The sequence below is a fragment of the Balaenoptera borealis genome (genome assembly GCF_965194805.1).
Source record: "Balaenoptera borealis genome assembly, chromosome: 5".
NCBI classification, from domain to species: domain Eukaryota; kingdom Metazoa; phylum Chordata; class Mammalia; order Artiodactyla; family Balaenopteridae; genus Balaenoptera; species Balaenoptera borealis.
In genome coordinates this window covers 27,791,421-27,815,756 of record NC_138862.1, presented here as the reverse complement: position 1 = coordinate 27,815,756, position 24,336 = coordinate 27,791,421, and the positions used below count along the sequence as shown (strand labels likewise).

At 36.8% G+C, this 24,336-nt stretch overlaps 1 protein-coding gene and 1 long non-coding RNA gene across 12 annotated transcripts in view; one reads left to right on the top strand and one right to left on the bottom strand.

Annotated features, from left to right (window-relative positions):
• LOC309628712 (uncharacterized protein) overlaps nucleotides 1-24,336 on the top strand; it is a 454,132-nt gene that overhangs the window by 206,318 nt on the left and 223,478 nt on the right. For 7 of the 11 annotated variants that reach the window (XR_014244646.1, XR_014244647.1, XR_014244648.1 and 4 more), the window contains exon 5: nucleotides 8,007-10,104. Coding sequence is in view for 4 of the 11 variants with exons in the window: in XM_082392009.1 (XP_082248135.1) it covers nucleotides 10,027-10,062 (36 nt within the window). In the remaining 7 variants the exon portion in view is untranslated. Of the gene's footprint in view, nucleotides 1-8,006; nucleotides 13,785-18,615; nucleotides 23,500-24,336 lie in introns of those variants that run through there. The other 4 variants (XM_082392007.1, XM_082392010.1, XM_082392009.1 and 1 more) reach the window with 3 other exon arrangements.
• Nucleotides 23,638-24,336, bottom strand: part of LOC309628719 — a 76,643-nt gene continuing 75,944 nt past the window's right edge. The window contains exon 3 of the long non-coding RNA XR_014244663.1: nucleotides 23,638-24,334. This is a non-coding gene — a long non-coding RNA (uncharacterized lncRNA). The remainder of the gene's footprint in view (nucleotides 24,335-24,336) is intronic.

The following is a 24,336-nucleotide window of genomic DNA, read 5'->3' as shown; positions in this document are numbered from 1 at the left end:
CACTCCTGGGCATATATCCATAAAATATGAAAGCTCGAATTTGAAAAGTTACATGCACTCCAATGTTCAAAGCAGCGCTGTTTACAATAGGCAAGACTTGGAAGCAAACCAAATGTCCATCAACAGAAGAATGGATAAAGAAGAAGTGGTATATGTATATAATGGAATAGTACTAAGCCATAAAATATTGTCATTTGTAGCAACATGGATGGACCTAGAGATTATCTTACTAAGTGAAGTAAATCAGACAGAGAAAGACAAATGTTATATGATACTACTTATATGTGGAAACTAAAAAATGATACAAATGAACTTATTTACAAAACAGAAACAGACTAACAGACATAGAAAACTAATTTATGGTTACTAATGGGGGAAGAGGGGGGAATAAATGAGGAGTTTGGGATTAACAGATATATACTACTGTATATAAAATAGATCAACAACAAGAACCTACTGTATAGAACAGGGCACTCTATTCAATATCTTGTAATAACCTATAACGGGAAAGAATCTGAAAAAGGATATATATATATATATATATATATATATATATATATATATATATATATATAACTGAATCACTTAGCTGTATACCTGCAACTAACACAGCATTGTAAATCAACTATACTTCAATTAAAAAAAAAACTAATTAAAAGCACACGTTGTAAATGGATAAATGGTGAGAGTTTGAAGTAAGAACAAATTGTAAATGATTTTTCTTTTTTTTTTTTTGGTTAGCCTAGGTGAATAAGTATATAGCTGCTAAAACTTTAAAGAAATACAAATTTTTAAGTAAAGGACTCCTTTTCCATCATAAAAAAAGAGATGTCAAGTGATAGATAATTTGCATTTTAAGGAACTGCTTTCCTTCCCCCAAATAGATGGATTAACATACACCAAAGAAAACGATCTCCTCTGTGTTCCAACGAATATTTAGTATGTAGCTAAAAGTTGTTTTATTGAAATTGTTTTTAATGTGAGATTACAAATGCTACCTTTCTGATTAGGACATGAACAGGGACTTTCAGTATCAAAAGTTTTTCTAAATTGTGTTCTACCTAGAATTAGAACAGATATATCTAGGACAGATTTATTATTCTCTCTGGAATACAAACATATGATCTAAAATTTGACATTATCTCTTTTAACTTTGCCTTCCTCTCCTAAAATACCCTCTCTCCTATGTATGACGCAGGTAGCTTCCAAATGACTGTTTATCCATAAAGATTTCACAATGTACCATACTGTTTTACCATTAAGTATTTACACATCTCTATGCTAAACCTTGTGGTTGGGAAGCACTTTTAATAATATGTATTAGTACATAGAGACATGTATTTTAATCTTTTTTGTTTTCTTATTTTTGTTCTTCCTTTCCTTCCTTCTGTGTTTCTTCTTCTCTTTTCTTTCCTTTTTTTTTTATTTTTTAATTGTTGACTTTTCAGTTAGCATCCCAAGGAATTCTATTTCTGTGAATTTATTCTGTATTTTTTTCATTTGCTTTGTTTCTCAGTGTTTTTTAGATACACTAACATTTTTGTTGTTGACTTGAATTTTTCATGTTGAAAGTTGACCCAAATGTGATATATTAAAGATATAAAATTAAACTTGCATTCAGTGAAATTATATGTATGGATATTACATTTTTTAAAATGTCATAAAACTTAATATAGCTTCATTCATTCTACAGTAGCCTTTAAAAATGCATTCTTTAATTAAAAAAGAGAACATTTTAAATATGCCCATTAAAATGCTGAGCATCCTAAAATCTTAAGATGTCTAAATAATATTCAAGACAGTTTACATATTTTAAGTTGCCGTAACTCTTCTCAAATTAATCATGATTTAAAAGTAGTCTTTGTACTACTTTCTCTTTTATACTTTGGTATGAAATTTTCACTACTGGTAAATGTTTTACCATTTTAATTTGATTTCTCAGGTTGTCAGAATATTGCAGCCCTGAACAATATTCAGATTAGTCTCAAAAAACTTTTTTCTAAGGAGGTGATGTATGAAAGTAAATGTAATTCCTCAGATTTTAGATTTAATTGGTAGAAACATGTATTGGAATGAAACAAGAAAAAAAGGCAGCCATTTTATGACCATTGTGTTGCCATTCCAAACACAAGTACATTAAATATCATTATTTCAAGTAACTATATATTCTCACGATTTGAGGATTAAACTTCATAAATTCTCCTACAGAAAAAAATAGTATGCCTCCGGTAATGATTACTCACCATTTGTTGGAAAATGCATCACATTTCATGTACTTTAATTACTGTAGGGACTTTTACTCCTAGTAAAAAAAATCAAAATGCCCTTAGGGTTCTAATATAATCACATGTCACTCACTGTACTACAGACAGCCCAAGTGCTGACTCACTGGTCTTCTGAAAGTCCCAGCCTAGCAATGGAAGGCGCTCAATAAATAATGAGAAAAAAAACCAAATGAACCAATGTACAAACTTAGTACTGCCATGAAAATTCCTTGAACGAGTCTAATCTTATTTTATATATTTGAGTTCCAAATTTTGAGCAAACCTGAGAGTATGGGTTGAGACAGTGAGGGTAACACTGATCATCTTTCTTTAAAGCCTTATTTTATGTAAAAATATCTGAATTTTTTTTCATAATATGATCATCATACATAAATTTAGCTTATAGTACATTTATTACACACTTAATTATTAAAAAAATTAGAAATAGCCAAAATGTTGGACATTGAAATCTTGGCTAAATAAATTTCAGTGTCATGAAAATATTGAGAATGTTGCATGTCATTTTCCCTAACTTTTGACCGTTGATATATGAAAAAAAATTAAATGTCTTTAAAAATTTCTTCAAAGGACAGTGCATTTATAATCATAGATGTGTACCTCTTGTATAAATGTGACTTTTTTTCAACTTTTAAATTGGAACTGTTCATGATACTCTGAATGACATATGAATGTAGAATAAGTGCTTACTAGGCTACTCTCTTTTGCTTGTTACCTTAGTGTCATCCTAAAGAGCTGATTGAACTTAAAGTAGCAGAGATCTATTATGCATATATGCATACCACATGTGAATCAATCAACCAATAGTCCACATATATGTAATAAGGGTTGGCCATGCATTTATTACTAGTGAGTTAGGTGCTGTAGGATCACTGTTGTACAAAACATGATCTTGCCTTCTGGGAGCTTACAACCAAGATGGAAAGATAAGAGCTATAAAATAAGCAAATTAATATAAAACCTGGATAAACAATGAAATAACTAGAGCTGACCAATATGAGCATGCTCATTGGAGCTTATAGAGATGTTGGGGAAAAAAAAGTTGGGGGCCAAATATATCTGTGTTATAAAACTTAGACTAAACAAGTATAGATAAGGTACTGACTTAATACTTCCGTCCAGTGTTCATCTTGTTTTATTATTGTTTTGTTCAAGGTTTTTTTGTTTTTGTTTTTTACATGTTACATGAGCATTTGCTCATCACATTACGTATTTTATTATGTTTTATTAATTGCCCAATATTCTATCATCTGCTATATCAGCATTTAATCATTGTTATTGAACTATTAAAGGCTTCTGAGAAGATAATTATCTGACAAAGCGCACCCAATGGCACAATTATCTGTGTTCATAGAAGAGATTTTTTTTATGATGGTGGTGTTTCATTCATTTAATTTATTGAGCCCCTATTATGTGTCAGGTACTTTACTGGGAGCTGGCAATGCAGAATTGAAAGAAAAAGATGAAACTTCCTGGCATCGTGAAGTCTACATTTTAGCGAAGGAAGTGGGTAGTGAACAATATAAGCAGGTGAATCACACAGTGTGTTAAATAATGAAAAATAATAAAGAGGAAAAAGTAAAGCAAGAAAGTAGGGGGCAGTACAGAAATGTCAGACAGGGGATAAAAATTGTAGGCAGGGTAGCCAGTGAGGGGCCTTACTGAGACACTAACTCTTGAGTAAAATCTTGGAAAAATGTGAGGTGCTAGTAGTGTGTATCAGGGAGGAGATCCAGGCAAGAGGGACAGAAGGCTGTTCCTTCATTAGTGATGGCTGCCCCCTGAAGGTTTGTACTTATCTTTCAAGTTAAGGAGTAGGAAGCAAGAAACAAACACTCGTTGCTCTGAGAAGAAAGAAGGGCTCACTTTGCTTTAACAAAACGGTTATTTCTGTATTCTAAATAACATTACCTTATATTTATCTAAGAATTCCAGGATTTTGAAATAAAGTATTATTCCATTCTGATAGTCAAACTTTTACTGAAAGCTTTTTCTAGATACTATGACAAATAATATTTCTTCCACATGAGTTTGCTTGGTATCCTAGAGAGTGAAGATTAACTAAAATGGTGAGGAAAAAAAAGGTGTAATAGCAACCTGGAGAGAGTTGGAGTGACCTTAGATGTATTCTTATTAGAAGCAAGAACAGTCAAATCCAGTATTTACCTCAAGACTCAGATAATTCTAAAACATTTTGCTTTCTAAATAGGGGAGGCTGTCCCAATTAAGTAAATTATAATCTGTATGGGAGGACTTGATTATAGAAAAAGGTTGCTTGTTTTTTCTTTTTTTTTGACACTAGTAAATCCCCCAAACAAAAAATTATATTAAAATATACATTATGCTTTTTTTTTTTTGAAGGGTGTATAGTGTCTGTCATATGTTTAGCAATTCTGATCAAACACTTGAGAAAAGATAATCTTACTTTTTGTTAATTAAGGTGACTATAAACCAAAACTAATTATGATTATGTAAGCAGCCTAATTAAAGGGCAAAAAACCCCTTAATTAACATGTCTGATTAAGAAATATAATGGCAGATACGATAAGTGGCTTTAACCTCAATCCTTGCTACAACCACAGAATTCTTAGTTCTCAAATAAACAATCTGATGACTATACATTGACATTGTGAAATGACATATTGTTTTTGGTCAAGTATCATTTCTGCTGATCCAGACCCTAATGCTGGACATTAACATGCTTCCACTTGTCAAGCTACAGAACTGTAATATGATGTGCATAGAAATCTCCACTCTTTTTAAGATCCAACTACCGGAAATTACTAAACAGTTACAAAGTATTATGTTATATAATTATATTGTGTGGATGTAACGTGTTATGGCTGCCTTGTAGTAGGACCTAGAGATCTGTGAAGTAATGTTGATCTTAAAATAAAGTGGACCATTATTTTACCGGCAAAATAAGTTTATTTGGGAAAAGAAGAGAACTACAATTCAGGACAAGCAACGTATGGTGAACCATAGGCATGTCTGGAGAACAGAGGAGAGGGGCTTGCTTTTATAGAGGAAAAAAGGAAATTGGGGAGGGCTGTGGCAGTTCTTCATTGGCTGCAGGTGGGGGAAGCTTGCTATTGCTGGGTCAGGAAATCTTTCTTCATGCTGGGATCTGCAAGCTGGGGTGAGTGATATGCGTGAGAGCTCCTCCCAGGACTTCCAAGCTCCACTTTAAGTGAAATTTATTTATTTTCACAGTACATAAATATTTCCAAACTGCTACTAGACGTCTTGTATTTTATTTTCTTTGAAATTTATCTAGCGGTTTGTGTTCCTGACTTTCTCTTGCAGTGTTTCTTTCGTTTTAGTGTCAACATCATCACTCAAGTGACCACAACACCATCATTTAAGTGACCGTTTCAAATGATTTAACCATATTATAAGAGCAATAAAATTCAGATTTCCCATTAACAAAATAGCTTTCCCCCAAAGAAGGTGACAAGAAAGGACATATCTGTTCATGATTTTTTTTCTCCCCACTAATTTATATTTTAAAAGAAGAGACATTTTCCCAAAGAAAGAAAATTTTCCAATAGATGATATTAATTTTAAAAGTTGACATTACAGTAACTACAGGGATCAGAAATCAAACTGTTTTGGACAAGCTCCTCTTTCCTCATAGACATTTCATTAAGCCATTCCATCAAATGTGTGATAGGCTTAAAATTAGGTGAAGCAGAGATGCATCTGGTGCAGTTTTCAAATGTAGAACACTTGTATCACTGGATTTCTATTGGGATTTGTGTAACAATGCATCTTAACTCCCTCCTCTTAAATGCCATATTTCTCACTAGCATTTTCAAGGTTCTGATAACTCCTGTAGCAAAAAAAAATCTGATTAACCTTCCTTAATCCAATGTTTATCAAACTTATTGGCTGAGGGAACACGTTTTCATATCAGACTAATTAACATATTCTGGGACTAGTGTTTCACAGAGCAAATACCGTTAAAATACCTTAGCAGTTGCTGCTAGAATGAAATCCATATCCAATTAACAAAGAGGTTTTCAGTTTTGTAAAACTCAGTGAACAGTTTAATACTGGCCTAGGAACCTGTTGGGCAATCTGAATTATTGATCTTTTAGAAGTGGGCAGTGGATAGTAATTGACTACTTAGAAAACAATGCACTCAACATATTTTAAGATCCAGCATCTTTGGAACTTGCCAGTACTGCTTTGGAGTGGGCAGCTAAAATGCATATTTCATATTTCGGGTTATATAAAAATACGCTGAATTTAGGGAAAGAAGTGTATTGAGCAACATTTAATGGAACTGGTCTTAAATGTGAGATGGGTTAGTATTTACACAACACATAATTTTCTGGGAGCTCCAAGGCTCTTTAAGCCCTAACTGACTTGTTCACATCCTATCACTCAGTGAACTTCCAACTCTGGAGCTCCTTGCCCTCTCACTTGAATTAGAGAATCAAAACAATCCTGTCATTTTCTATCCCATGACTTTGCTTAGGCTTTTTCTCTTCTACAAAATGCCTCTGTCCTTTATGCCTCAATCACTACCCATCAGAATTCTCTGCTACTTTCAAACTAACTTGCCTCCCTGTTACCTTCCCTCATCTTCTCCTTGATGGACAACTATTTGTCCAAGCCTCTGTGAGGTTATCCAAATTATTCCTTTTTTCCTATGTCTCAACAGGACTTTGCTTGCCTCTTTGTTATAACACATTCTATGAAATACTGAGAAATGTGTAATAGTCCACCAATTGATGAGGCACTTTTAGTAGTCAGAGACCATGTTTTACCTATGATAGTGTCTTGCACAGAGTAGATACTCAAAATTGGGTGAATGGCAACTTCAAAATTGGCCTTGATCATCTTTTTTACATTAGGAAAGTCACATGAAAACTCCAATTGAAAATCGCATTCTGAGTTTCTATTTATTAGTCTTTTACTGAAATGTACAGGTTACTCCATGTGTGAACGAGGAATTTCTTTCTTTAGGACCCAGGCGTTTTTGGTATATTTTATTATAGTCACTTAATTCTGGACACTTTACAGCTGGTTGAAATTTTTTTAAAAAATTGAAAAGCAATATGATACATACAACTACATAGTCAAATTTTGGTCTCTTATTCCCGCCGGATGTTGTTCTTCACCCATTTCTTTTCATAGTTAGAAATTGTTCTTTTTTAACTTTTTACTTTTATATAATTTCAGACTTACAAAAGAGTTTGAAAAATACTACAAAAATTCCCTTGTAATTTTCAACCAGCTTCCCCAAATGTTAACATCTTACATAGCAAGGATACAATTATTAAAACCAGAAAGTTAACACTGAAACAATTCCATTACCTGCTCGATAGAACTAGTCATGTTTCTTTAGTTGTTTCACTAAGGTCCATTTTTTTGGTTTAGGATCCAACCTTCAAATCGCCTTGGTCTCCTCCAATCTTGCACCTCCTTAGTCTTTCTTTGCGCATCATGACATCATGATCTTGTTACTTACAAAGAGCATGCGTGCCAGTTATTTAGTAGGATGGCAATTTCAGGTTGTCTGATGTGTAAGCAGTGATTATATCTTTGAGAAATGTATTCACAGTCTTAGGAATATTTGTGAGGATTGTTTGGGTGGAAAACATTTGTTTCTCCAAATGTTTTGTTGAATCATAGCCTTATTTTCCATGTGGTAAAAATGGCTATTTTAGAGTTTTTTTAAAAAGACAGCAAATGTCTTATTTTTCTTCTTTGCAGGTGTTTTGTCCTGTATAATTCCTTTGAAACATTTATAATGAGTTTGTGTTCCTGAGCTCTGTAAGTCTCTGTTGACATGAATATGCATCTTTAATTAAAAATATTTTTAAATATGAAAGCTTTTTTTTAAAAAATCATACACAGTATATGTTTTCTTCCTTAGTAATCAGTAGGTAGGTAGTACTGGACAACTCAATATACTGAGATTTAATTGGTTGAAGTGATCTACTCATTGCCCAGGCTGGAAAATCTTAGGCTTGATTGATGCACCTCTTCAATGAATATCACAGAGAAGCCACATTTGAAATGTACTATTTTAAATTGATATTGCTAAAGATTTTTTTATGTATGTACCTCCTCCTTTTCTAATGTTGCTTACTCTCTGGAAAACTTTCCCACCCTGCTTTTACAATAACTTGTGCACTCATTTTGACCATTTCCTGCATTGATCAATTTAACTGATTGGAAGTCTGGTTTCCCTGCACACCACTTCACTGAAACTGTTCCTTTAAAGAGTGCAGATGACTTTCTAAACGTTAAACCTGCTACTTGTGCGCATCCTTTAACAATGTTGGCTACTCTCTTCTTTCATGAAATGCTTACCTTCTCGTGATATCTTAGATACATTCTCTCTTGGTTCTCCTGCTGCTTCCCAGAATGTTTCTTCTTATTCTCATCTTCTTACTTGTGTTTACATATAGGTGTTCCATAGGTTTATTGTTTAACCATACTATGCATATACTCTGGATTATCTCAAATGCTCCCAAAGCTTTAGTTATCACCTTTGTGCAGGTGACTCAATCTTTACCTCTAATCTGGATATCCATCCTGAGCTTTAGATCAGAATTTCCCATAGATACTTCAAACTCAATTAGCTCTCAAACAAAAATTATTGATTCCTCCTTTAACATGAACTTCTTATGTCTCCTACACCTATTCCTAGACTTGGGCTGAGGTTAAATCCACTCATTAGGCTCTTCCGTTACACTTTGTCCTCTGCCTCCTAACCCATAGTATTCTTAATCTGGATGGTTCTCCTCCTCTCTTTCCATGTTTGTACATGCTTATTTTTCTTTTAGGTACGGTTCAAATTCTACTTCAGTGATGCCTACCATAATCAAGTCAAAAATAATTTGATTCTCATGTTTATAATTAACTTTATTGTTTCATGTTTTATCATTAGTTGTAGACATGTCGGCATTACTTTCTTCACTGGAGTATAAATACTTCAAGTGATGTTAGTGGTCCTCGTAAGCTAGCCCAGTGCCTTACTTACATACTGATTTGTTGAACTGACTTGAAATGAATCACTCCTGGTTTGTTGTTGTCATTATGGTTATTTGTTTTATTTTGTTTAGCCAGCCATGCAAACAGCATGCTCCTCCCAGGTATGATAATGTCACACTGTAACACAGAGGCCATTGGTATTTCTTTTTCATTCATTCATTCATTCATTCATTCATCCATGATAGGGACAGGAATAATTAGAATGAAAGCAGCTGGGACTCCCTAGAAAATAATACACTCCATCTCAGTCACTCAGAGAAATATCTTGGGCAGTTACTAAAGTAAAACTGTTTTTAGCAAACCCAGTGTGCTGAGGTGGGAAACACAATCACATTACTTGCAATTTACTGTTGCTCCCTTAGTGATCTACAGATCAAAAAGTATCGGTTCTGACACCACTTCTGAAACTTAATGCTGTGTTTAATTTATCTAATTAGGACCTCTTAGCACCTCAAATAGGTACTTTAAAAAACACCACCACCACCCAGCTGTTAGGCTAGGGACAAAAGAATAAATGCAAATTTAATGCTTTTCAAAGGTAAATCTGCACATTTTGATGTCTTGACAGCATTCAATAAAAAATCAAGTGTTCTTAGAGACAGTATACTAATTTGTTGATTGTTTCTGGACCTCAATAAATATTGAAAATAGTTCTTAAAACGGATCATTATTTGGGTAAATATTTGTATGGATATACGTAAGTATAATCTTTATAACATAAACTACTTTTCAGGAGTTTGTTGCTGCTTCTGAGACAAAGAATTCTTGATGTCAAGATTTGAACAGAGAAGAAAATGAAATACAGAATATGGTAAGTGACTTGAAGATAGACTATTTCAGCCTCATCTAATCTAATGCTCCATTGTGTAGCTATCATTTGTAAGTTGCATACATATAAATACATACTCATGGTAGTCACTATTGCAAACAGTTGTGAAATATGAGCACAGTTGAATCAAACTTTGTCCACTTTTATAAGCTTATTTTGATAAACTTGGTGTAACAGACACTTGGCTATCAACCATGGTGGGAGACTCTTAACTTTTCAATTTCTTAAAATTTGGTTATACTTAAGTTATTCAAATTATTCAACAGTGATATGCAACAGCTAAATAAATATTTCTTGATGCTTAAAGGGCTTTTTTATTAGTTTACAAAGGCAAGTTAGTTTTACTGAGTTTATAAGAATCTCTAGTGTTTTGGCTTGTTCTCTTTTCTTGTTGTGTTTTCTGTAATGGATAAGAGTTCTTTTCTCTTCTCATCCTATTCAGAAGACCCTCTCTAGGGCTTCTCAGGGGATGAATTATAGAGCAGCAGTCTCCAACCTTTTTGGCACCAGGGACCAGTTTCGTGGAAGACAATTTTTCCAGGGACCGGGGTTGGGGGGAGATGGTTTGGGGATGATTCAAGCACATTACATTTATTGTGCACTTTATTTATATTATTTTTACATTGTAATATATAATGAAATAATTATATAACTCATCATAATGCAGAATCAGTGGGAGCCCTGGGCTTGTTTTCCTGCAGCTAGATGGTCCCATCTGGGGGTGATGGGAGACAGTAACACCCGAAGTGTGTTGCTTATGTCCAGTCTACTCCATAAGGTGCAGCTTAATTGTCACTTGTCACTCACTGACAGGGTTTTGATATGAGTCTGCAAGCAATTGATTTATTATGGTTTCTGTGCAGTCAAACCTCTCTGCAAATGATAATCTGTATTTGCAGCCTCTCCCCAGCGCTAGCATCACTGCCCCAGCTCCACCTCAGATCATCAGGCATTAGACTCTCATAAGGAGCACGCAACCTAGATCCCTCACGTGCGCAGTTCACAGTAGCGTTTGAGTTCCTATGAGAATCTAATGCCGCCGTTGATCTGACAGGAGGTGGAGCTCAGGCGGTAATGCGAGCGATGGGGAGCGGCTGTAAATACAGATGAAGCCTCTCTTGCTCGCCGCTGCTCACCTCCTGCTGTGCGGCCTGGTTCCTAACAGGCCATGGACCGGTAGCAGTCCGTGGCCCGGGGGTTGGGGTCCCCTGTTATAGGCGGTTGAAAGAACAAAGGAAAGATAAAGGAAGAGGGTTCCAGAGTCATTTTTAGAGCACGAGTAGAGACATGCTGCTGGCATTGTACTCTGTCCATCCACACACCATCCAGTGCCCAAGAAAATGTTGCAAGTTTATGGTGACATGGTGGCATGAACTAGATTTTTCCTGCTAGTCAAATTTCAGAAACCATTAGTAGATCCTACTTTATTTAGTTAGGGCCATTCTTTTAGACTAGAACTTCTTAAATTGGGATCAAAGAGTAAGCTTTATATAAGATTATCAGTAATCCCTCTGAAATTATATGCAGTGTATTGTGTATAGTATATTCTTTTTTCTATGGAGATGACCAATGGGTTTTATCGATTTTTAAAGGATATTGATGACACAAAACGTTTTTATCTAGCATAGTTCTATTAATTTAGAACAGATGTGATTAAAATAAAAAATTCGAAGAAAGTGTGGAGTTTTTCTCTATATATTTTTATTAATATTCCAGGTGGTGTTGGCTGTAAAATTTGCACCCTCGTGACTACTTTTTAATTATAAATGTTTTTAAAGGAATAAAAACTATTCAAGAGTTTTGTTGGTACTTTCCCTTTCGTCATTCTCTAAAATCTGAACCAAATTTGAATGTTCTTGCAAATAAGAAAATATACGACTCCATTCATATTTCTTTTATAGTCACTTTACAAACCCTTACATAGACTTTTAGTTATTCTATGACTAAATGTATATTTTTAAAAGTCATCTATTATTTTTAGATATTCTTCCGGTATTGGACCCTGTTATATGAATATTGATCATTATTGCCTCCAAGGTTTTGTTCTGTTTTTGTTTGTTTCATTTGTTTGATTTTGCTCACAGTTATAAGTAGGAAAACTATTTCTGACCTGGTCATAATTTTTCTTTATCTTAGCTGGAAACTCTAAAAAGTATTTTCTCTGTTTCCTGCATCGTATATCTATCCCTGCTAACGTGGACATTGCCTCCCACTTCCATTTACACTCATGAAGATATTAATTCTCTGGTATTCCAGCAGCCTATTTTATTTTCACTGAACTCTATTAACAGATTCTCAGCCTGTGTCTATACCAACTGATAACTAATTTTATCTTTTTCAAAAAAATACAAGTTGTAGAGGAATAGTCCAGATATTTTGATAATTTTTTTGGTGGGGGAGAGGAGAGATTATCCTGGTTTCTGATGAGCCTGAGAAGGCTTCCCATGCCAGCCCATGTCTCCATTTGATAGTGAGTGTGTTTCCCACCTAGAAGATATCTGAAGCCTATTCGCTTTAGTCATTGCACCAGAAGTGTTTTTTCTTCTCCTAGTGAATCAAGTTTCCAGAAGAAAAAGTTGAAATTTGATAAGATCAATGTAGAAAGCCAAAAGTTGCTCTGAGTTATGGTGTTATTTCTCAGCCAGAGGCTTGTCTCTTCTGCCCAGCTGCAAAATTTCTCTGTACACAGGGGTCTCTTTAGTGCCAAAGGGGATAAGCAAAAGAGGATGAAAATATATCTGCTGTTGCATGGATGACCCCAATCACACTGACTCCTTCAGCAAGTTTTCCTTAGGATCCTTGGAGGAAGCTTTGCCTAACCACCTATCCCAGCATTCAGGATTTACTTTCAAGATGGTCAGTTAATATTTCTTGAATATAAACTATTGGCTAGAGTAACAGGAAACTTGAGTTTATTAAACTTATACATACTTAACTATGGTCTACAGGGTATTTTAAACTCAGCCATTTGGCTTCAGATCTACTTTCTTACCCCCCAAAATATACAGCGTGAAATGTATGAGAAGTAATTGGATATAGCATCTTTTCCAAGTCCTCAATATCTTATTTCTTCCAGATAATAGAGAAAAAAATATACAGTATTCCCATGATTAAACATACTAGACATAGCTATAAGCTTGAATTTCTAGGAAAATTAAACAAAAGTGGTAATGAGTTGGAACTTAGGCCCCTAAGTACCTAAGGTAATATATATTAATGTGTGAAAACCTAACTTGAGAAAGAGACAACAGATTATGGAATATTTAAATGACTTATGAGACACCATACTATGGAAAAACAGGTAACTTTAAAAAAACATGGTAGGACTATGCATGTTCTGACTTGGAAAGTTTTCCATAATGTATTTTGGGGGGAAAAGTGAAATCAATCAAGTTATAGCATAATATGTATGGTAAAACCTCTTTTCTCACAGAAAAAAAACCTATATCAATCATGTTATAGCACATATACATATATACAAACCATAATTTTAGTCCATTTGTTTTACAAAAACAAGACAAGTCAGCGTACATTTGTTCATGCACTGAAAATGTCTTGAAAACACACACAGGTTAGTAGTTATATCAGGGGAACAGAATGATAAAAGAAAGAAAGCCATCTTATTTTATGCTTTTTGTACTTCTGTATTACTAGATATTTTTAACCTTTTTAAAAGGTTAAAACTTAACTTTTAAAAGAAAGTATTACTTTTATAATTTAAAAGTCAGGTATGATATTTATTGAACAATTGTTCAAATGTTTCTTTTGCATGGCTTGCTATTTGGTGACATTCCATTTAGTAGTGTTAATTGGAAAGTCCCAAACAGTTTTTTCAACAGAAATGAATGAAGTAAGATTGGGTTTGTGCTATATTCTTAGATTATATAAAGCTTTATTCTGGTATGAATCTATGTTGTATTTTTCTCTTCCTATTTCACCATGATTAGGGTGACTCATTTATTCTTTGACCTGCTGTTTAGGATTCCTGAGACATTACTTCCCATCAATCTGTATCTAGTCAGTTCACCATTTCACCACCAAATCTGTCATTCATAAATTTGCCAAAACCTGACTTGAATGTCCCTACCATGGCTCTGGACCACCCCTTAGAGGAAGTGATCTCGAAGTAACACTACTTCTTATTGCTCCTCCTGGCTACAGTGTCTCATTCACCAGCCTTCTTTCAGGTTAAGCTAAAATACTCTCAGAAATTGATTTGTTTTCCATGCAAGGCAAGCCTTCAACATGGTCTAAATCCCACTTATTGGTCCTATACCTACCTTCCACTGGGGACTGAGCTTAAAATAGTAACAATATTCATATATAACTTCCTTTTTGGTATAAGGAACATGCATATATATATATATATTCCTGGAGGAGTAGATGGTAGTCATACAGTGGTTTTAAATACAGTTTACCTACTATGTTATCCTGGGAAAGTTCCTAAATACCCCATGCCTTAGTTTTCTGCTTCTGTTAAAAGCAAGTATATAAAAATATCCAATCCATAATATTGTTTTGAAAATTAAATGAATTATTATATGCAAAGTACTTAGACTAGCATCTGAAACAGAAAAGCATGAAATAAATATAAATTAGTTTAGAGAAAAACATAAACCATGGTATTCCTTATTAATGAATATTTTAAAGGAATAATTAGTAATAGTATTTATGATATATATGGATGTGCTTTGCATTGATGGCCTATTGCAAATATAAGTAAGTAAAGACATTCTGATAAATAGTAGCTGTTTATGACAGGTTAAGTATTTTAGTAATAATAATAATAATGATAATGATAATAAAAGTAGCTCATAGTGATTTGTCCAAATGCACCATACACATCTTAAATAGGTGACAGATTACTAAAATGGAAAATATAGACTTAAATCTTAGTTCAATAAGTATTTTTCTAATTATAGATTTTTTAAAAAGTCATCAGCAGAAGAGAATATTAAGAGTATAGATATTGCCAGCATTGGTGAATGAGGAAGTTGAATTTGCCTTGGGAAAGACAGTGATTGCCTTGGTTTAATTCCTATTTGGATGCCAATTTATGGATAAGTAACCATACAAAAAGGGAGTCACATTACTGAGCCAGTAATGAGAGAGAGGGAGAAAGGAGTTGGGGCATGGGGAGGGAAGAGAGGAGAGAGGAAGGAGAAAGAATGAAAGGAAGGAAATGTAGGAAGGAGGGAGAGAGAGAGGGAAGGAAGGAAGGAAGAAAGGAAAGAAGGGAGGGAGAGAGGAAGGAAGGAGAGCAAGCAATGGAAGAAATTTGAGTATAAACAAAAGGCACTCAGAAGGTTTCCAGTTTAATACATCTCCTTTGTATATTCCACAAATTAGACTGTCAAGAACTCAGCTTCTCTCGGAACTTTAGGCTATTAGCCATTTACAACTTACTTCGAATTAATTTAATCAGATTATCAGATTAGGATTTTGCTTAGAGCCTGCCAAAATCAGCCAGCCTGAGGAAAATGGGGTTTTGATTGAAAAGTGAAACTGACAGGAAGCTTGATTTTGAAGCACAGGCTGCTACTCCAGGAGGAGGGGATGCGGGTATTCAGTGGGTGAGGAGAGCCTGGGGCAGCCAGAGGGCAGCTTGAGGGCCCTGGATGCCTGAGGGCTGATTAAGAGAGTTTACCAAGAGGTGAGAAGTTTCCCAAGACAAACAGCATACTTTGCACTTTGGCTAAGGTCCCTAGTGGCAGTGCACATTCTTGATATCTGCTCTCATTACATTTAATCACAGTGATATTATTTGTGAGATTTAGAGGTACCACCTTCTCTGAGAGGACAGCTGAAGGTTATGAGTTTATACCTGCATGTCTGTTGAGTTTTATGTCCCACTGGTTTTGCTTATAAACTAAAATGTATTATATTTTAGACCTTTGCTCCAAGAGGCTAATGTAACATTAATCATGTTTTTAGCAGACTTGAGATTTTAACCCTAAATCCTCGTTAGCATTTCATATGTCATGTTTCACATGGGCCTTGTGAAGTGTAGACTAGATATATCAGAACTGAAACAGGCTTTTCGTTCCCACTTTTGAGCATTTCAGGCTTCTTCTGAAGGTTATAAATTTGAAATGCAATCTGTGTCATGCTGTGGGAAATACTGTGGTGAGAGATCTGGCCAGATGAAAGTGCAAGTCTGTTTGCCATCAATGCCTTTTTCCTGAGAGACCTACATTCCATTTCAATAAATTTCTCTCTCTTCAAATTTTAACAAAAAGTTATTATTAGAATACATATATATATATCACATATATATGTATATAAAGTGTTAGGATATCAAATTCAGTTTTTATTACCATGACTACGTTGTTTTAGATACCAGAAAAATTGTACTAACTGTAAACATTTAAGAAGTTAAAGTTCCATGAACCCAAAGCAGGTTCTTTAGAAAATAAAGTGGGAAAGATTGCATTCAAGTTAAGAAACTTGTATTAATTTCCTAGCGCTGTCATAACAAAGTACCACAATCTGGGTGGCTTTAAACAACAGAAATTTATTCTCTCACAGTTCTGGAGGCTAGAAGTTCTAAATCAAGGTGTTAACAGGCCATCTCCCTCTGAATGCTCTGTTGCAAGCTTTTCTGTTAGCTTCTGGTAGTTGCCAGAAATCTTTGGTGGTTCTTAGTTTGTAGAGGCATCACTCCAATCTACCTGCACTGCACAATGGTGTTGTCCTTGTGAATTTGATTCTTTATATGGCTGTCATCCCTCTATGTGTCTATCATAAGTCTCTTCTCCTCTCCTTATAAGGCCACTCGTCACACTGGATTAAAGACCCACCTTACTCCAGTGTGATGATCTTAACTAATTACTTCTGCAATGACCCTATTTCAAAATAAGTTAACATTCACAGGTACCTGGAGTTATGACCTGGACTTAGCTTTGTGGTGAACACAATTCAACCCACAAAAACTTCAAACATAGGAATAAACCAGATGACAAACATATACTTAAACCATGATAAAGGAACAAATGTCCCAAATAAGAAAATCACTTAAAATTGAGTGTTAAATTATTCATTTATCATATTAGTCTCAAGTCTCTTAATGAGAGTATGAAATGACTCAAAAATGTTGTCTACTCTCCAGAATATAGTTTCTTCCTGTATGTGAATTTGTATTTATTCTGAAACAGGAGGGATGGGGGCAGGGCACAACCTTTGAAAGAATAATATAGCCACAGTATATGACAAGGACTGGTTAGAACCAACTGGGTCCAAAATGGCGGAAGATTCAACTTCCAGTGGACCTTGAGCCTCATTATACGCTTATTGTAATACATTAGCATGCTAATTGACACACCCACCAGCGCCATGACAGTTCTGAGGACAACCGTAAAAGGTCAAAAAGTGGGCAGTGGCCCAATTCCTGGAAATCCTTGCCCCTTCCCCAAAATAATTGGAATAATCCTCCCACTTAGCCTATGAAATTACCAGCCCATAAAAACTAACCATGCCATATTTCGAGGCTCTCTCTCACCTTCGGAAATGGACTACACTCTGTCTGTGGCGTGTGTTCCTCTCTAAATAAATCCACTTTCTACCTATCACTTTTCCTCCGAATTCTTTTGTCGTGACGAAGAAAGAACCTCACATTCACCAGGAACATATTGGCGAAGGCAGCCAGGAGAAGTCGGTAAGCCTCAGCCTCTCTCCTCCCTTGGGCTTGAGAGGCGCCACCTTCCCGCTGTTACTCTCTCTCTAGAGAGGCATGGCCTTACTTCCAGCCGTCTCCATCTCTCTCTCGCCCTCTCTCCCTTTCTTATAGTCTGTCTCGTTTTCGGACCTATTGCCACAAAAATGTGGGCGCAGGACGAGCGTAACACTGCCCCCTCTCCGCGGCTACCCTCATAGGCTTATTATTGGTCCACCTATGCCTGTCCTTATCTCAACTTGGCATCCCTACCTCACTCTTACTTTCTCCTTTTTTCGTGCCTTACTCTGCTGGAAATGGGGAAAAAAGAAATCTGCCAGGCATTTTCCAGCCATGCCACTAGCTCTTCCACTTCTTACTGTTTGTTACATATGCGCAGGGCATGTCAGGGAAAGTTTCCAGCCATCCTCACAGGCAGCTAGGGACCCGAACCATAGGATCTTTGCCCTCTGGGTTTGCCTTATCACCATTTAATTAACTGTTAACAGGTCCAATTGTGTAAAAATATGAAATACAGCCTCACTTAGATTTTGTGCCATGGTTACAGCTGCTGCAGTCCCTTGGGGAGGCAGTTTGTGCGTATACCCCCCTTCATATTAGGAGGGGGTGGTCCTGCACCATGTGGTTGGGACTCGTGGTGGGACCATTGTTCACCGCCTGCCTCCTGGTGTTGGGCTGGGCCCCTCCAGGGTCTGCCCTCACCCCACCCTGCTCTGTTAGAGTGGAGCGGGCCACTCAAGGTGGATGGGTCATACACGTGGCTGCGCCCCAGGGATACTTGCCTGGGCCATGACCCACATTTGCTGTGCTTGCCTCTCCAGGGTCACGTAATTGGGAACGTCCTTCCAGGGTCGCAGGGCTCTCCATCCCCCTAACTACAGTCACGGTGCCTCCACTTCAGCAGCCATATCTGCCCCTGCACCCAGCCCCACTGCCAGCTGGCCAGAGCATGTTTGGGAAGGGGGGAGGGGGAGCATGGCACTGAGGACTCAGGGGTGCCACCCACAAAAGGGAAGGGAAATGAGAGGTTTTCTTCTTTTTCACAGACCATCTCCCTTAACTGCCAGTGCCTGTTTTCTGAAACTTATCACCTTTGTAGAAAAAAAGGCTGGGATTTTGTGTTAGAACCATGAGGATGTCCAGGGGAACATATCCCAGAACACAGGGATTAATCTATAGAATCTATAGAGCAACCTTCAGGGAAGTCACTCATCCTGGGTACCATTGATGCCAGGATAGGACATGGGCCCCAGGATGCTGGGGCCAACAGGACTGCCACACAGGGGAGTAGCTGACTCCCATCGTGGATAAAGTCGACGCGACTAGGTGGACAGGGGCGCCTGGAAGCAGTCTTGTCCTAGGGAGACCCCACGGGGCCTCCTAATGCCAGTGCTGCTCTCTGATACAGGAGGATTCTCTCCCTGAAGGAACAATGGGAAACACCTCCTCCATCCCCAAGGACTCATCCGTCTGGTGCATTTTGAGCCACTGGGACAAGTTTCTCTAGATTCTTTAAAATGAAGTAGCTCATTTTCTTTCGTAACATATAAACTTAAGGCCGATGAGGCCTGGCCAGAAAATGGGAGCCTCAACTCTAATGCCATCCTACACTTAGACATCTTTTGCAAAAGGCGGGGGAAATGGACAGAAGTTCCTTATGTACAGGCTTTTATGGCCCTAAGAGAAAACCCGGAGCTATGCAAGTCCTATGTTAGGGAATCTTGCCGGCTGAGACCCATTTGGGCTACACAAAAGCCCTCTCTAGTGGCACCCCTGGAAGAACAGGAACCCCTGACAGAAGACCCAAATACTTTCGAGGGACACATTGTATTTACAACCCACTTCATCAGCCAGTCACCCCCTGACATCTGTTGGAAGCTTCAAAAGCTTGCCATGGGGCCCCAAACCCCTCCTAACCTTCTTATTGACACAGCTTTCAGTGTTTTTAACAATAAAGACCAGGCTGAGGAGGAAAAGAAGGAACAGCATGACTTCATGAGGGAACGACAGCAAGCCAGGCTTTTGGCAGCTATCATGAGAAGACCCAACCCACTTCCTGGTCACCCCAAAAGTACTCCCAGAAGACCTCCACCAGGAAAGGGAGCCAGTTTCAGCTGTGGGAGTCCTGGACACTGGAGCAAAGAATGCTCAGGAAACAGGTCCCAGCCTGCACCCAAAACGCTATGCCCATTGGGCAAGAAGATGGGCCACTGGAAGAGGGAAAGCCACCAGCTCTGAAGGGAGCAAGGAAATTCCCCCACGTCAGTCATGGCAGTGGCTGATTGACGGGACCCGGGACCACCCAAGGCTCCCGAGAGGACAGTCATCACACGGGAGGAACTGCGGGTGACCACTGACATGGCAGGTAACCTTGTCCAATTTCTAGTGGACACGGGAGCCACTTACCCTGTCCTGACTTCTCACGCTGGGCCCCTTGCCCCTAAAACCTGCTCTATTGTTGGGGTCGAAGGAAAGGCAAAACTAAAACATTTCACCACCCCTCTAACTTGCACCTGGAGAAAGACTCTTATAACTCACAAGTTTTTTGTCATGCCTGAATGCCCCAGCCCATTATTGGGAAGGGATTTTCTCTCAGCCTTGGGGGCAGCTCTTACCCTCCCTGAAAACCAAAGCCAAGGCACATTTTTGGCTGGACTGTGTATTATACAAGACATGGACAGTCCAACCCAAAATATTCCCCCAGAAATTGAAAAACTTATAGATCCGCAGGTCTGGGATCAGGGAATCCCAGGGAAGGCAAAGTTTGTCACTCTTATAAAAATCACCTTAAAGGAAACTAATAACTTCCCTTCCAGGTGCTAATACTCCATAAACCAGAGGGTCAATGAGGCCTCCAACCCCTAATCTGAAAATTCATTTAATATGGGCTTTTGATGCCATGCCAATCTCCCTGTAATATTCCAATCCTACCTAGTCTTCTCCGGGAACAGGAACCCTTATCGCCACCATCCTTTTAAAATGCAAATTTCAAAGAGGGGAAAGTAATTTAGAACTTGACTTGTCAAGAATAAAAGTAAAAATCCTAAGTGTCTTTTCTATAAACATTAGTAAAAAGTAGCCATCTAGATAGGTGACCTTGATTTGTTCCATTTGCCAGGAGCCCAGTTTGAATCCAACCCCTTATAACTGATGGGTTTTACACTGACTCAGGGCTAAAATTTTGAAATGGGAACTTTGAGGTTTCTGTGTCTGTGTGTTTGTATATATCTATGTGTGCTGTAGATGTATGATATTGCCAAAATTAATTCGTAAAAGAGCTGTATTGAATTGGCTTAAAGGAAATTAAGTGCTTATATAAATACTCAGGAATATAAATCTGGCCAGAATGAATTTCAGGTTCATGTCATCTGGGAAATATTCAATACTAAACTAATATCTGGTATTGAAGGTGGCTTAAGCTTGTTGGTCTGATTAACATAGACATGTCTTTAGAGTCATCAATGTTAAGTATAATACATCTATTGCAGCTAGGTTTACTAGAGGTCAAATAAGACCTCATTCTATCCATTACAAATTTGTCAACGAGAAAAGTAACTTGATGTGAAAAAAACTTTTAAGGAAAAAAATGCAAATGAGAAAAGCTTTGCGTAAACTTTTAAAAAATAATTATGTTTTAAAAATGTCTATCTAAATTAGTCTCTCCAGATTCTGGTAACTTGAAATTCTAGAGTTGTGCTAAATTAAGTTAAATGATGAAAGTTTATTAAATAACTACGTCATTTCCAAATAAAATAAGATACTGAAACATTAATTGCTGAACATTGGCTTCCTTTTACAGAGAAACAAAAGGTTTAGGACTATTAATAAATATGTTTGGTGTCACACTGAGATATTTTCTATAAGAAAGCACATTTTTTAAAAAATTATTATTTGGATTTATGTTTACCAATCTACAGAGTGCTGATATCAATGACAGTGCAGGGTTGCTTAAGGAAAGTAGGATGTGTGTTTTCAGTAAAGAAAGTATGAGGAATGGAATTGCATTTTATAATATTAAGGGAAAAGGAAGTTGGCTGTTTCTGGATGGAAAAATAAAGTGATGGATACAGAAAGTGATGAAAGGTCGTGGAAAGGAACTGTGAGAAAAAAAAGTTTTGTGCATGGTCAGTACTGACTAAGTTTAAAATGAATTTAATTGAGTAAATGAATTTTAAAAGTAAGCTGGTGCAAAACCTGAATTTGGCCTTTCTCTCTGTTAAAAGGACAAGCTTCTTAAAATGTTAAACTGCCTTTGGTAACAGGTTTTAAACTCTCTACCTTTTAAGTGATCTGTTCTCCATTTGTCTTTGAAATCTTTTATTGTCACTTTGGCGAAGTAAATAACTATTTTTTCACAGTGACCTATGATTCTATCTGACTGTTTTAAACCCTTTCGATATTCTTTTGACAAAACTTCCTAAGTCAAATTAAATTACATGTGAAGTACTGTCAAATGAGTAATAAATCTTCTTAGGTTATATTGTATGGCAAATGTTACTAATACAGATATTCTAGAAATTATATGGAGTTCCTAAGATTCTGACATGTCATGATAAAGTATTATCAGTCATAATTCTAGTTATTATCTTAAAATGTTGTATGTCACAACAGTAACCGAGTTTCTTTATCAATTACACTGTAATCAGATGTTTAACCATGCCTTTTAAGTCTTTTGTCATTTATAGATATTTTTGTACTCTGATGCTGTTACAAAAAGTGCTTCATCATCAAGAAGATTCATAGGAAGGCTATGGTAGCAGTTATAACAGTCCCACATCAAGATGATGGCTATGCGAGGATTCTAGCCCATACCAAATTAAAACAAGGAGCTGTCCTGCCTCTGGGGCCTCTAGATCAGGCATCCAGAGTTTTTACTCCCCGACAGGCAGTGTCGATCCCCCTATTCAGCCTTGAAGCAGTTACAGAAGACGGACCTTCGCCTCTCTGCTTCCCATAAAAATACAGGAGTAAAATCTCTGAGGGGGGAATGAAACAGGAGGGAAGGGGGCAGGGCACAACCTTTAAAAGAATGATATAGCCATAGTACTTGACAAAGACTGGTTAGAGCCAACTGGGTCCAAAATGGCGAAAAATTCCAGTGGACCTTGAGCCTCATTATACGCTCATTGTAATACATTAGCATGCTAAATGACACACCCACCATCACCATGACAGTTCTGAGGACAACCATAAAAGGTCAAAAAGTGTGCAGTGGCCTAATTCCTGGACATCCTCGCCCCTTCCCCAAAATAATTGGAATAATCCTCCCACTTATTAGCCTATGAAATTATCAGCCCATAAAAACTAACTATGCCGTAGTTCGAGGCTCTCTCTCACCTTCTCAAATGGCCCACGCTCTATCTGTGGCGTGTATTTCTCTCAAGGCCTCTCGCCTTCCTAGATGGCCCATGCCCTGTCTGTGTAGTCTGTGTTCTCTCTAAATAAATCCACTTTTTACCTATCACTTCATCTCCAAATTCTTTTGCAACAAAGAAAGAACCTCAAATTCAATGGGAACAATTCCATAAGCTTAAATTGGCTATTTTAAATTAACCTGTAAACATCTATATTTTCTATGTAATTCAAGATTTCTGCTTTACTTAACATTAAATGTTCCACTCAGTAATTTTCTCATTAAGTAATTCATAACATTTAGGAGTGTTTATTCAGTGCCAAGGACTGTATGGGTTACTGAGATTGAAATGAGGGAAGCATAGTCCCCTGTTCTTAAAGTCTTGGGAAATGGATAAAAGCAAATTATAATAGATTTAGAAGTATGTATTGTACTATGGCAAGGCATAGAAAGAATGCTGAACTAGATTTTGGTCAGGAAACAGTCTGGAAAGTCTTCCTATTACAACTGATACCCATGCTGTCTCCAAATAGAAGATAGGCAAGCAAAGTGCTAGAAGGAAGCACATTACCACAAGTGCCCAGACAAAGGAGAGAAAGCATAACAATGAACCTAGGTTTGTGCATGGATGGTATAATGTGGATAATTTACAAAAGATGTTATTAGAGAGCTAAACAATGATTACATCACAAAGAAGACAGAGTCAGTGCCTATTGTATAATGAGCACTCAATAAATGTTTCCTTAGAGACAGTACAGACAGTGATCAGGAACTAAAGTTCTGGCATCAGATTGTTTGGGTTTAATCCTGCTCTTCCATTTATTTGAACCTAACTTAGTAGAATTAGTGCTCAATACATTTTAGTTATTAACTGTTTCTCTTTATTTAAGATCATACTCTATTGGTTGACTTTGAAGCACATAAGAGGCTCGTTCATAGGAACTTTTTTTTTTTCAACATCTTTATTGGAGTATAATTGCTTTACAATGGTGTGTTAGTTTCTGCTTTATAACAAAGTGAATCAGTTATACATATACATATGTTCCCATATCTCTTCCCTCTTGCGTACATTCATAGGAACTTGATGTTAAATGTTATAAATTGGGGTTTTCTCAGGAAATATCTGCATCTGCAAACTTTTTATTATATCTTCTCACTGATCATCATGGTGTTCTACATATTATTTTCT